Consider the following 14,582-nt stretch of genomic DNA (forward strand, 5'->3'; position numbering starts at 1 on the left):
TAGTAAAGCAGTTCCTTGAATAAGCCAGATTGAGCACATTATTACCTTGGAGATTCAAGCGTCCGCTAATGCAGCACCGCTGCTGTCCCGTTTTTCGTTTTTGTTGCAGAAAGAGGTGGTCTTGGAGATAATGCCAGTGTTGGATTGACTGGGTTTTGGGTTGAATACTGGCAGTGGCTGCCTGAATAAGAGAGTGGAAAGCCCAGAGTCAGCGATAGCCAAAGCAGATGTCCTGTCTCTACCTTGAATGGCTCTGTAATTGAGAACGGACACACAGGCAGGATTTAAGGACAGGAATGCACCATGAATGGATCTCGTCTTGGTCTTACCATTCTTTGCTTTGATGGATTGTGTGGGATAAGAGATGGGACCAAAGCAGTACATGCACGTCTGGGATGTCTTGCGTTCGTTGGTAGTATGCACAGTGGCGACAGATGAATGTAAGCGAGGCTTCCATTTTCCTCCATACTTCAAATGACCCTTCAAACGAGAGCCGACACAAAGACCACGATCCCTAATGAACATTGCAAGTGACGTTTGGGGACGAACACCAGCACAAAAAGATCTTTCACGTGAAGCGAAACAAGAACGGAAACGCATGTCAATGTGTTCAATCTTGTTAGAGAGAGTATTCTGCTACTTTGAGTGATAGAACGCTCGCAATGCTTGGCCGTTGCTTCTGTGTGCATCAAGATTTGACATGACATCCTCTACCTCTTTGGCTCTGAACACACTGGATCTCGGCAATTGCTGCTCAATCTCTTGAACCTTCTTTCCTTCTTCTGTTGTTTTCTTGTCTTTCAAAGTGATCTTTTGCCTCATAAATTGGCCAGAACCAAAGTCGACACCTTCAGCACGCATCTTGTATGACTCTGGCAGAGGCTCAAATGTTGTTGTCCGATCACGATCATTGGCAGTAGCACCGGCGTCGCCATCATCACCATTGAGATCTCCATCGCATCTAACACTGCCATCACGAACTTCATCCTTATCACTAGCATCGTTCGTAATAAATTGGTCAACACCATTGCCATCGTTACCAGCAGTAGTACCAGTACTATCAGTCAAATTGCCTTCATCAGCACCGAGATGGGTGAGAGGAGAGAATCTATTACCACTACATGCTAAGAGCTGCGAGGACTTCATTGGGAGCATCAATGTATATACCACCAATTGCAAGTTCATAACATAGTCAGATACATCATGCAATGCAGTATTTAGCTTCTCCAAAAATGACTCGACGAGGTCGGAAGGCACGCCCTTTCGTAAAAGGCTCTTGAAAGACACGGTACAAGTGCGGTATTCTACATTGTCTGGGGGAGCTTCAGCCATGGATATATCAGAGGGATTATGCGAGATTGAAGACATTGCTGCATGTGAAGGGGCGCCAGACACAGAAGACATGTCGGATGCCATGTCCATGCCAGAGAGGTCGCGGCAAAGGAACGCTACAGAGTCAGCAGGAGCAATAACCGGTGTAGCTGGGATGGATGCACTTTCACCAGTGGATGTAGACGTAGAGGCCTGAGGCTGTAAAGATACTACAATAGCATCGAAATGATCCTTGACGTACTCTTGAAAGTACTGAAAGTTTTGCTTAGTATCATGGTGTTCAAGATAATTTTTTAACTCATCTTTGGCACATTGACAGATCTTTTCAGCAGTAGTAGTGACACCTAAGGGGAGCTTCTTCACCGAGAGTAATGTCTTCTTGAGTGCATCCAATTTACTAGGCTTGTCAATGATGGGCCTTGCTTTGTTTTCGATGATTTCCCTCATTGATTGAAAAAGCTATCCATCAATCGCTGCTGCGAGACACCAAATGACTTGGGCCTTTTGACAACAGGCTGATAACTTGATGTGGACATGGCACTTGTGGATGTTACAGCTTCATATCCTCTTTTTTTTCCCTTTAGCAACGACTCTTCTTTGGGGAGAACGACTGGTTTGAGTGCCAGTAAACGGATCTCTTTGCTCTCCTTTTGTTCGCACACTAGACATTTGAGATAGAAAAATAACTAGACAAGAAAAATGTGAGCATTTGTAATGGTACAGCGATTGACCAGAACAATACATACTGTAACAAGAGTAGTGCTTTATAGATTCGGTTATAAATAAGAGCTGCCAAGACACAAAAATATGACGAGAACTAAGAAATGGTTTTGGATAGTGTTGATGCTACGCAAACAGAAAGTGTAAAGGAACGAGAAAGAGTGGAGAGAAGAGAAGAGAAATACATACTGAGAATGGCTGCAGCTTTCATGAAGGAATACTTCAAGCGGTTTTACAAGTCAGGCATCAATATATCAGATCTAGAATAAGTTTGGGGTGCCTTAAATAATGTTGTCAATAACTGTTTGACAGATGAAGAGATATACCGCCACATATTAGACAGCAGTTATCTTTACATTATTCAAATGTTACTTATCATGTCCTGAAGAGAAGACATACAAGCTTGATCAATAAAAAGTTGTATAAAAAGTAAACAAAATGTTGTGCAATTCATTAAGTACAAATACATCCGCTAACATTACATTGAAATATTGGAAAAGCGTACACTTGCTTTACAACTGCTCTACAACTGACACCGAGCATCTGCCTGTGAATCAAGTATTTAATTGTGCCAGAGATCTGTAAGCTAAGCTGTGTGTACGTTTGATATTCAGTATATAATAGATTAGCCGATCAATCTCGCTACGCATACAGGACTTGTATAAGATCCACAGCAACTTTTTTGCGAGATTGTCATTGTAAAAACACCGCTGTTATAGGGAAAATTTCCAACAAATGCAAAAAAAAGGTATTCAAGCTGAGCGATTGACCTTTCAATTCCATGATTTCCATTTAATCAGCATCACAATCATCATTGTCATCAACAGATAGACATTTGGGCCAGCCAGCAGCAGTGCCGCCCGCTAAAATCATTTCAGGCTCAGTTTGTCTTTTCTGTTCAAGATTGGACAAATTTTATGTTTCTTCGACTTCCTAAATCTGTTTTGTAGTATTCGACTATATAAACTGTAATAATCGCCCTACGCATCCTAATACAATGTCCCTGGTGGTAGGGCGAAGTGGTAGAAACTCCCGTATGCCAACGGGAGGATCCCGGTTCAAATCCTGGTGAACGCAAGTTGTTTGATTTTTTGAAGTAGTACTGATGTCCTCGTTTGGTGTTTTGTACTCTATCCATTATCTATATTTTGACGATTTCCGCAAGACTGTTTTGGCTCTAGGTGTCGCACCTTATTAGTAGTAGATTTCTTTCCCAACTTAGTTCAAAATATCTTATTCCCCTTCATTGCAGACATTGGGTCCACCAACAGTCTTTTCTTTCCCTCAGTATGACATTTTAAGGACTTTAAATAAAACCTGGAGCTCGACTCCCCTACAAAAAAAAAAAAAAAAAAAAAACGCATCCTAATACATCCTTAAAGTGCTTTTCAAGGCGCTTCCAATGATGCAAATTGTAATAAGTGTTTTGACTGAACCTATTGAGCAATTTTAGAAAATAAGAAATAAGACTTTTGGCCAAAATGTCAAAATCCTGCGTATGAAAACCTCATAAAAGTGATTTCAGAAGTTGCTTTGGATCGAGAGAAACATTTTGATTCAAGATATACCATAGTAAAAGTCTTCATTATCAAGGTAAAAAAACGCAATCGTTTGATTTTCGATGAAAACCATGAGGGGTACCTCATGCTTTTTGGACGATTTTTGGCTATGTTTTTTTGGCCCAAAAAGTTGAGCAAAAGTGTCAGGAAGTTACTACTACTCAAGTACAATTGTTTGGCGTTATTCTGGTGCCTCAGAAAGGTCTGCATGTCAAGGTATGAAGGCTTGAAAGCTGTCAAAATTGGTTATGTTTTTGCTTTATAGCTTTTATTTACATAGTATGAAATACATCTCTGGTAGCTCTACTTTTCTGGAAGAACAGGTCTGCAGCCTGTGCAAGTTCTAGTTCGAGTAGAAGGAGCATTGATTTTGGTAAGACTATTTTATGCAAATTTTGATGCGTTATATTATTGGTAGGCTTAAAAATAAATAGAAATAAAAAGCTGAATTGGCTGCTTGAATGCTATCGTTTTGCACCTTCGCTTCGCTAAGGTAAAACTCCCTTATAGGTCAATGTTACCAAATGTTGAATTAGATGCGTTATGTTCTTGGTGGAGGGACCAAGTTTCCCCCCTCCCCAATGCTAGCTTCGCCAGTGGTTTTTTCGAGCCTTGTACAGTACTCAGTGCTTTGATTTTTTTTTTACGTCTCTGATCTCTGATTGGTCACTCCGACGTTTTTTATATAGTTTTCTGGTAAATACTAGAGATGCTCGACTCACAACTCTCCTTTGATACTATCATTTAAGCTTCACTTTATATCCTACAGTCTTTACCTCCTCTCCCTTATATCTAGTAACAATTTAAGGACTTTAAATAAAACAGAAGAGAGAAACTCTTCCTTACAAAAAAAAAATACTAGAGATGATGGTGGGTGGCAGGTGTCAGACGTTATGCTTGCAGGATTCAAGGCATGCAGAATAACGTAATCGGAGATTCAAGCAATTTTGGCTGATAGTCTCTCCAACCATGGACGATGAATGTCTTGCTGTCGGGTAAGGTGGAAAGCCACCATTGAATGGAAAATTTTCAAAAAGTGAAGATCTGAAAAGCAGCAGCCCCAGAGTCATAAAGCAGAAAACAAAGCAATTGAATTACAAGGACTGGACCTGATACGAAAAGATTATCAGTCGTCAGCATCATCATTGTCATCATTAAAGAGTCTCAAGGAAGAAGTAGACTCTAACTCCTCACCATCCTCATCTGGATCATCAGCCGTAGCTTCTTCAGTATCAGTAGCTTTAACATTCTCATCAGCGGTAGATACACCGTCAAAGAACAAATGTCTAAATGAATATAGTACATTCACCTCAACAAGGAATTGTGCGATAAAACGGCTGAACCAAACAAAGGTCACTCTGCAAACGACCTTAGGCGACTTATTTCTAGTATATAAGATAGATTGAGCAAGGCATTTTGTATGGGAGATGTATACATTTCAAGCATTCGTACTCATCGCCGTGTTATCATAATCAAGTAGAGTCGCTATTGGTGCATCATAGACGAGGAGCCTCAGACAGATTTACAATACTGTTATCAACATGGCTATTTAAGACCATGGTATACTTCTTTCTTCTCATTACCATTTCTAATTGACGTATGAGTAATTGCTTGGTGTGGTTTTCCCGAAAGCGGAGGGACATGTGCATTTGATGCATGTTTCTTTCGATATGTTAAGGGATATGAACCTTGAAATTACTAAAAACGGGCCTGAAATAACACTCAATGTTTGTTTACTTGTTGATCTACGGTGCGTATAGCTGTTGACAGATTTGTTTACTTTATGCTGTATTTGCAATAGACTGGGTGTGTTGCAAGTGGCTCTGTGCAAATTATCTGATTTCATAATAAATAAATCGCTACCAATTTACAATATGGATAATTTACCAAATCTATACTAGTTTGCTTAGTGGCGAGGGATGATCAGCAACTGCTTTCGCAAACTAGATGTATATGAGTTACTATAAAAGTGCAAAGCAAATCAACATGGAATTGAACCACAGATAATTTTTATTATACTCGGTAAAAGGCAAATATATAGAAAGATCTACTCGATTCATACAAATTTCATTAGACCACATATTGGTATCACATATAAACCGTGGCTAAATAAAACCAAATGAATAATAGTTTGAATTCAGATGCATATGCTGTATTCAAAGAGCGTGAGTTTGATGATGGATCAGCCGTGTGGTCATGCTGGGATTCATTCCATATTATTATGGATTGCCTATATCTATTATCCTATATTAGATGAAATGGTATATAAGGACACAAGATCAAATCAGCTTGCTCTGGTCTTCAGCACTGTTCTCATTTTATTTGAATGTTTGGACATTATAAATTCGTCAATCTTGCAACGGCAGCTACCACAATCGCAGCATTACTGGCAGTGTCGTCGGTGCATGCAGGCAGTTTCCTTGACAAGCCAAGTATTGTCACTTATTGGGGCCAGGTAAGTTAATTTTGTGCGTATTTTATGGATCGCATTACTAAATCTGCTCGCGTGTAAAAGAACTCCAAAGGCTCATCAGACAGTCAGAAAAGCCTTGCTTCTTATTGCGACGGCAATTCCGATGTGCTGATCATGTCATTCGTACTCAATTTTAGTGATGGAAGCCTTCCTACGCTTAATCTAGCGAATAGCTGCAATGGGCCAGCATTCTCAGGTACAAAGCTATTGCAATGCACAAGTGTAGCAGCAGGTAAATACATCCAGGTTGCCGGCAAAGAATGCAAATAGTGACCTTGATCACAGATATCAAAACTTGTCAAGATAAAGGAAAGACCATACTGATGTCACTTGGCGGTGCAAGTGGTGTATACGGTTTTGCGAATGATGCCGATGCAGAAGCCTTTGCTGACACTTTATGGAATATCTTTGGTGCTGGAGAAAGCGACACTCGGCCATTTGGCGATGCTGTTATCGATGGCTTTGATCTCGACATTGAAGGTGGTGGCTCCACTGGTTATGTTGTAAGTTGTGCAATAGGCAAATCTCCATCAACATCTCATGAACGAATTTGATAGGCAATGATCAAACGACTTCGAAAGCATTTTGCTACCGACCCGTCCAAGGATTACTACATTACAGGAGCTCCTCAGTGTCCATATCCTGATGCCATGCTCGGCACCGTCCTTGATGCTGTTGAATTTGATGCTGTCAATGTGCAATTTTACAATAACTATTGCTCCGCAACTAGCAGTAGCTTCAACTTTAATACTTGGAATGCATGGGCAAAGTCGTCTCCCAACTCGGATGTCAAGGTTTTTTTGGGTATCCCTGGCTCAAGTGCTGCTGCTGGTAGTGGTTATGTTGTTTTCGACTCTCTTGAACCTATTGTCAAAAGATTACAATCAACTTATTCCAACTTTGGTGGTGTCACTCTCTGGGACGCTTCTGCTTCTTATGGTAATACAGATGTATCGCCCAATTATCAAACACTGGTAGCTGACCTTGTCCATGGTTTGCCTAGTGATGGCAGCCAAGACGGTGAAGCTACTACTACAACTAAAAGCCATCACAAAACAACATCCAGAACTAAGCATCGCAAAACAGAATCTAAATCTAAGCACCAACATACAACAGCTACAACTGCCCGTGAGAGTTCAGTATCTACTAGACATAGTACTTCAAACACTGGTAGTGCTACCAAGACCAAACCATCCAAATCAGCATCTACAAGCTCCACACCGGCCAAAACAGTTAGCAAAACGAAATCATCTAAATCAACATCAAGTCGTTCTACATCTGCACATGGAAAGACTACCAAGGCCAAGACAACCAGGGTCAAGACTACCAAGACAAAAACCACTATGAACAAAACTCCCAAGAGTACAATTACCCAGAGTACAACTAGCAAGACCATAAGCAAAAAGCATACCTCTACCAAGAGCAAATCTACAACAATCAAGCCTAAACCAACCAAGACTCTCACCTCTACATCCGAATCTAGTACTGGCTCACCCGTATCCTGTGTATCACATGCATCTAAATGTTCTACTGAGGGTCAAATGGTCTGTTATGGCGACTCGTTTGCCACTTGCAATCACGGTAAATGGGAGGTTCGTAAATGCCCCTCCAGTCTGACTTGCTTCTCAACAACGGATGGCAAATCAATCTATTGTGGCCAAGGCACCAGCGGTACTACTTGTCCTGCTCTCAAGAATAAATTATTTGAAGGAGCAACATTACTTGCAACAAGTATAAAGCAAAAAATCTCCTTTGTTGGTCCCACTGCCAAGCCTTACAAAAATGGTAGAGTGATTGCACAATTCTCTGTTACTAAATTGAGTGCTTCTGGCTCTTTTGAATCTATGATCAATGCTCGCCGACTCGACCAGACAACATTTGGAAATACTATCACTGTTTCATTCAAGGTTGCCAATGGCATCAAGATCACAGGTGTTACAGATGGTACAGTCAGTCAAACAGATAACCAAGTCAAGATTCAGTACAAGAATCATAGCAGAAAAACCATGGTTGCCATTGTTGGTATCGAGGGCAAGGTTTCTACAGGCAATATCCTGATTGCACCCAACGTCAACTCGATGAGATTCTCCTCTTGAGGATTTGTTTTATCATCTCTACTCTAGAAAGGATATTGTCAGACTATAATAGTTATACCACTGTATTGATATCATTCATTTTATAAATAAATCAAGTTTGAAAAAAAAATACCATATAGCCACTATCTATGCCCATCAGAGTTATCACTTATAGACAACACAAGCTAATAAAGATACACTTTAATACAAAAAAAAAACTTATAGACAACGACTGCACTATGACTCAAAATTATGTCTTTTTTTTTTTTTGATTAGTAGAGTTTGTTTTATTGAGGTTATTGGTATTCTATCTCGAAGGGTTGATCTTGCAACCAAATGCCGAATAAAACTAGTTTGATGTTGATTAAAATAAGTTGTGTAGTGATAAATAAATAGATGTGATAGCAATAGTAAATTTGTAGTGTATGTATATGTTTATATCAAAATTAAGAAAGAAAAAAAACGGTGTGTAGATGTGTGTGAGTGAGAGGCTGGGGAACAAGTGTCTGTACAATTTAGAATGGAGGAGGGGGGCGGGGAGGAGCAGAAGCATGGCGACAATAGATGATGTATTTGTTGATGTTTCTTTTGTTGAACATGCAAAAAAAAAAGAGATCTTTACATGATTGAGGATGGCAAACCATTGATATTGTTTGCTCTTTGTTGCTGCTGTTGTTGCTGTTGCTGTTGAGCAGCTGCGATGGCCATTTGGACAGCAGTTCGATTTTGATTTGAAGAGTTATTGACAACGGCAGCCATATTAGCAGCAATCATACCATTAGCCATAGCTACTGCAGCCTGTTGTGGTGTCATTCGAGATCTACTTGCTTGTCTTTTCAATGGATGAGGAGATGAATTGGGCGAAGAGGCTCTGCTGCTTGGGTTGGCATTGCTTTCTAATACGGATGCACCAGTTGCAACTGACAGTCTTTGAGATGAAGCAGCAGCTGCAGCTGCGTTGGCAGCAGCTACAGCAGCAGCCTGACTAGCACGAGCCGCTTGGATGTTCATCATATTCATTGGGGTCAAGAATGGTATAGTAACAAGACTCCGAAGTTCCATTTCCGAGAGAAGCTGTGCTCTATGCCTCAGATAACTATACAAAAAAAAAAAGGTCCGGGTAAATCATCAGTTGAAAAAGGGCATTACTAAAGAGAAAGAGAATCTCCCCCCTCCCTTTTTTTTTTCTCTTTCACTTATTTTGCAAAACAAAATGTTACTTTACCTGTCTTGCATTTCGTCTATTTCGATGTCTGATTCCTGATCGCTAGAGTCAGAATCAAACTCAAAGCGGCTTGCATTGTTTCTTTCATAATCAGTAATTCCCATGCCAGGTTTGCTTTTGCCGGATACATTCTTGCTATTACTACTGTAGCCAGCACGATCGATAAAGATACGGCCACCACGCCCAATACGTTTTCTATAACGAACACCGTTTGCCATCGGTTGAAAGAACTGTGTAGATAATGGTGCTGGAAGGGGTTGGTAGGAGCACTATATCATCAAGCATGTTTAGCAAGTCAGGTAGATTTTCTATTCAAAAGCAACTTACATCTGTGAGATCTTCGTAAGGCGCATCTAACAGTTTCTTTTTAGCTAAATCAGCTTCAATGGCCAATTGCGCAGGAGATTTTTCAATGCGGCCATCATCTCTTTTGAGCCTATACAGAGGAATTTTGATGGTAGCACTAACAGAAAGAGAAACGTAAGTAAAACATGTAAAGATAGCATCAAACAGCAACTTACCCAGAGCCAACGGATGCCTTGCGTTTTCTCTTGGATGGCAGCAGCAAATCTTCGTCCTCCTTGATACCGAGGGTCTTTTGGTATTCTCGTAGTTTGCATTTCTTGTCAAATACAGTGTGCTCCAAGACCATGCCTTCTTTTCTGATCTTCTCTCTTCTCAAGACCATCTCAAGTAGGTTTCTGGCCATTTCCATCTCTGAGCGCAGCTTGCGAAGTCTTTCCAAAGATTGCTGGTCTGTACGTCTTGTCTTGCGAACAGGCTTCGTCTCACGACGACGGAAACAGACATATGGGTCCATCTCGTTCTTGAGTAGTTCTTCGTACTTTAGCTCTGGTATGATAGCATGCCCATGGCGATCTTGCTTACGCTTTCTCCAGTGACCAAAAATAGGTTCCAGCAATAGAGCTGCTCTTGTATGCAGAAAGGATGTCTCGGGGACCAGTTCCATAAAGTTCTTGAAATCAGGAATGTGTTCAGGATCCTATGCGATAGAATGAGTAAGTACATATGCTGCCAGCAAATCCAAGCAATGACCAAGTTAAGGAGATTGCAACAAGACCAATGAACAAAGAACTCACCAGATGGATGTGTGGCAATTTCTCTTTTGTAATGGATTCAAATTGATGCATTATCTTTTCAAAATCATCTTCTGATAATGTTGTATGGTCTGTATTATATTTATTTAAAAATGATTCATCCAATTCATCCATAACATAGGGACAGCCACTGGTATCTTCAACTGTTGATGAGAATCGAATCAATGTGGAAGGTTCTTTGTACTTCTTTTTGTATAATGCTTCATATTCTTTGCGGTCGATTTCTTTTGATGCATCAGGAATTGGGATGTAGCTTTCAATTTTTGCACCTGTTGTCACGGCTGCTTGATGCGCCGAAATGGCAGCTTGTAAATCATGCTAAAGTTGAGTTAGTGGTGTGTTCATATGATTGAGGAAGAATAGGGTCTGGTGAGGTGAGGGGGGAGGGAGGAGACACACATGTTAATTTAATAACTGCGCGCTCTTCATTGGGTGAAAATTAATTATGTACACAAGGAGAAAACCAAACATACCTCCTCTTCTTCTTCTTTCTCAACGCCAGTCTCTATCTGAGGGACAGATCTTTGCAGGTTAGCAGGGTCAATGAGGTCTGGAAGCTGAGACTCCTTAAATATAGGAAGTGGGTGTTTGGGCGAAAGTTTCTTGACTCGGAAGCGAGAGACCATTTGAACAGGCATTTAGCAATATAATTCCAGACGAGAAAAAAAAAAAAATTTCCCTCACCCTAAAAAAAAAAAAAAAAAAAAAAAAAAGCTTGAGAGAGGAAAAATTTGGAAAAAAAAGCAAGATGAAGAAAAGTTGAAAAAAAAAATGCGTTAAAGTTGGCGCAAAAAAAGGAAAAGTGGAGGAATAAGATATACAAAAGGTAAGAGAGCTATCACAGTAGATGTTATCCCTTTTTTCTTGTAATAAAAAAGCTTTTATGTTGTTGTTTTTCCCTTTTTTTTTATATCCTTTTCTTTATAAATGGAGGGTGTTGGTGGTCTTTTTTTTTTTCTTTTTTCAATTTTTCTAGTTGAATAATCACAAAACAGCGCTTCTGATTGGTTGACTTTTTGCAATTTGGGTGACATCACTCGTGTTTGTAGCTACTACACATCAGCCTATTTAGATTGTGTGGATCACTCATGCGCTAAATCGCCGAGAGGTATAGATAAAACCGACTAGAATGGTCAAAAACCTACTGAAATTCGGTCTAGATAGTAAACCATGATTAAGGCAGACATCGTTTCTCCTTGTTTTGTTGCTAGATTGAGTTTGATCCAGCATCTGTTCACTTCCGTCCAGACAATTGGGTGGGCAGATATAATTACGCTGGATCCAGCTCAAAAATTCACTTATTTATGCATTAGACAAGCTTGGTGTCTGCCATAAAAAAAAGCCATGAAGAACCTTGAGAATGGGCAGTGCAATTGGTAGACAATGAAAGTTGATGGATCAACGCATGTACACATAAGCAATATTGCATTTTATTTTGTATCAATTAATATAAAATATTTTAGTCATCCCCTGCTTCATCCTCGCCTTCAGAGGATCCTTGTGCTGAAGAATCGTATTCTTCAGGTACATCACTATCACTGTCAGGTGCGAAATCTTCATCAGCTACAAAATACATATGATGTTAGAATGGCCTATAGAGTGCATCCACATCGGTTGTAATACTCACGACTTTCATCCTCATCATCAGCACCTGCACCAGGAAAGTTGGATCCACCAGCGTCTCCTGTTCTACGTCTCTTTCTAGAATCATAGTCATCGTCTTCCTCGTCATCATCGTCGTCATCCAATCCAGCAAGGTCTGTGTAGGTCATCATGGCATCCTCATTTCCTTCAGACTTGATCTTGATCTTCTTTTGTTTTAAATACTCCTCAATGTTGGCATACTCTTCTCTGTTGATGCTAGAGAATTGAATATCATTTCCACTCTTCATATTGAACTTCATATCGAATGTACGAGAGCTGCCACCTGACTGACCCACTCGAGAGAAAGTAACCACACCAATCTCGTTCAATGGAATAAAGGTTGGAGGTTTAGGAATGAAGAGTAAACTCTTTTCCAATGGGTAAAGGAAACCTTCATTTGCTTTCATTGAACACTTCAAGGCATTGGCACCATGATGACTTCTATAAGAGCCAGGCACTGTCACCTTTCTTCCCGTTAACGCTCTGAATACGTTGCTGACAACCTCGTAAGTGGGAGCGTCATAATGCTTCTGAAGCTTGTTTTCGTATTTTTCATCCAGTGCCTCGTCCTCCAAATTCAAGTCTACATCAATTTCCTCTTCACGCACAAATTGGAATACTAGGAAAGGATACTTTGTTTGGCCTTGTCGGAGAGGAGGATCCAAACCAATCTACACAGGTGCAATCAGTATGTGATGCAAGCTGATGATGACAGTGCTTTGACACTTACAACAAATAGAACGTGCACCTCGTCAGGCTTTAACAGCAAGAAGAGCTTGATAATGTTGGAATAAAGAATCTTGTAATCGTATGTTTTGCCGCGAAGACGGAGGAAATCTTGGTACATGTCGATGTTGTAGCGACCACGAGGAGTCAAGCACAAAGCCTCTTGGAATTGTACAATGTTCTCTGTTGTCATTTGGCTGAGCTCCAGCTTGGATTTCACAGTTTCATAGAACACCATGTCTGCATTGACCTCCTCGTCCTCGTCCTCTTCCACATTGGCATCATCATTGGTGTTCTCCTTTGCAACAGTGCCAGGAACATAAAAAGTGATATCCATCAATTCATCTACATCTTTGGGATTGATGCCCTCGGGTGCTGGCTGGCCGGGGTCGACAAAATTGATGGCTACTTCGTTTTTACCAGGTTTGTTGGTAGCAATGGCCTGTGCAAGAGGTAGTTCGAACATGGTTTTATTGGTGACACTAAAGTTCAGATTGGATCCTGTTGTATATCATATCAACATCAAGCTTCCCATGAACGTATGATCCAGTTCCAGCTTACCTTGAAATTCTGTCTTGCCCCAATTCCAGCCCTTGACACTCACTTCCTTGACTTCAATTGGGAGTTTATAGAAGGCTTTTACTGCGTCTTTTAATTCATCCAAGTCCTAATCAAGCATGTGTCAGCCAACTGATGGCATTGCAATCTTCTGTAGGCAGCTTACATCAGGTTTAAATCCATCAAACTTCAGAACCGTGTTGTCCTTTTGCAATACTCGAAGTTCAAAGCCTCTCGCAGCTCGGGTCCAACTCATCTTCTTGAGATCATCTGTGGCTACAATGACAGTTCGATCACGGCCACCTTTCCAACCAAGGCCGTTCTGCGACAAACGGAAACGACCTAGATCAGGCTGGAGTCCACAGTAAATAGAGTTGAAATCCACGTTTTTCTTATCAGACATGTTGTGATGATGATGATGGTTTTTCTAATAAAAAGGTTCAAAAGAAAGAGGAAGCGATTAAAAAAATGTTTTTGGATCGTTTTCTGTCTTGACGCGTTTTTCTCTGGTTCCGACTCAGCGAGATGTCCACGCACATTTAGAGCCTTCTTTTTGTGTCAATGTCAATGGCAGTGTAATTTAACGCATGAATTTGATGAGATAGACTCGACTACAGCAATGCCTGTTCAGTGTCGGTTCTGGTACTATCATAAGATTTATCTGCTACTTGATGCAAGGCAAAGATTCACGAAATGTCATTTGGACAGTTGTAGAACATTTGACTCAAAATCCTTTCACAGACAGAAATCATGCAATCTTGATAGCATTAGCCCATGGGAAGCATAACATAAAGACTGATGTGCTTGGCGCATTGATTGGATATGACTCGACATATCTTCTCTATACTGAAAAGATCCCTCGTTGAAAGCGCCTTGTGCTCGGAGGAAATTGCATTTGATAAGCCAAAATTTGTTGTTTGGAATTCATGAGACATCCACAACAACAGGGAGTAGCTACACTGCTAGGAACAATACATTTTGTAGCTATCAGTCTTTGTATAGGAAACTACAGCAATACTATACATTATTCATCATGTTGATAAATCAAGTAGAATGATAACCACGACGTCATATGGGTTTTGGGTGCTCCTGCTGCTCCTGCTGCTGCTGTATGTGGCCAAGTTGAAATACTAAGAAAAAGAAACTCAACAG

The 14,582-nt window shown here is 40.5% G+C and overlaps 5 protein-coding genes across 5 annotated transcripts; 1 reads left to right on the top strand and 4 right to left on the bottom strand.

The window, feature by feature from the left end:
* Positions 1–54: 54 nt before the first annotated feature.
* ATC70_011784 (uncharacterized protein) lies at positions 55–600 on the bottom strand (the record flags this gene model as incomplete). Its single annotated transcript, XM_064830969.1, has 1 exon — positions 55–600. The coding sequence occupies one exon, from the start codon at positions 598–600 to the stop codon at positions 55–57; it is 546 nt and encodes a 181-aa protein (XP_064683471.1).
* Positions 601–636: 36 nt separating this feature from the next.
* Positions 637–1,779, bottom strand: ATC70_011785 (uncharacterized protein; the record flags this gene model as incomplete). Its single annotated transcript, XM_064830970.1, has 1 exon — positions 637–1,779. The coding sequence occupies one exon, from the start codon at positions 1,777–1,779 to the stop codon at positions 637–639; it is 1,143 nt and encodes a 380-aa protein (XP_064683472.1).
* A 4,158-nt stretch (positions 1,780–5,937) lies between these two features.
* ATC70_011786 (uncharacterized protein) lies at positions 5,938–8,180 on the top strand (the record flags this gene model as incomplete). Its single annotated transcript, XM_064830971.1, has 4 exons — positions 5,938–6,066; positions 6,127–6,316; positions 6,370–6,587; positions 6,642–8,180. The coding sequence occupies 4 exons, from the start codon at positions 5,938–5,940 to the stop codon at positions 8,178–8,180; spliced, it is 2,076 nt and encodes a 691-aa protein (XP_064683473.1).
* Positions 8,181–8,777: 597 nt separating this feature from the next.
* ATC70_011787 (uncharacterized protein) lies at positions 8,778–11,140 on the bottom strand (the record flags this gene model as incomplete). Its single annotated transcript, XM_064830972.1, has 6 exons — positions 8,778–9,255; positions 9,385–9,653; positions 9,712–9,847; positions 9,906–10,387; positions 10,485–10,820; positions 10,976–11,140. The coding sequence occupies 6 exons, from the start codon at positions 11,138–11,140 to the stop codon at positions 8,778–8,780; spliced, it is 1,866 nt and encodes a 621-aa protein (XP_064683474.1).
* An 821-nt stretch (positions 11,141–11,961) lies between these two features.
* Positions 11,962–13,833, bottom strand: ATC70_011788 (uncharacterized protein; the record flags this gene model as incomplete). Its single annotated transcript, XM_064830973.1, has 5 exons — positions 11,962–12,065; positions 12,130–12,817; positions 12,877–13,373; positions 13,434–13,539; positions 13,597–13,833. 5 exons carry the CDS (start codon positions 13,831–13,833, stop codon positions 11,962–11,964), a joined length of 1,632 nt encoding a protein of 543 aa, XP_064683475.1.
* Positions 13,834–14,582: the final 749 nt, after the last annotated feature.

The sequence above is a fragment of the Mucor velutinosus genome (assembly GCF_035048745.1).
Source record: "Mucor velutinosus strain NIH1002 chromosome Unknown tig00001564, whole genome shotgun sequence".
Taxonomy (NCBI): domain Eukaryota; kingdom Fungi; phylum Mucoromycota; class Mucoromycetes; order Mucorales; family Mucoraceae; genus Mucor; species Mucor velutinosus.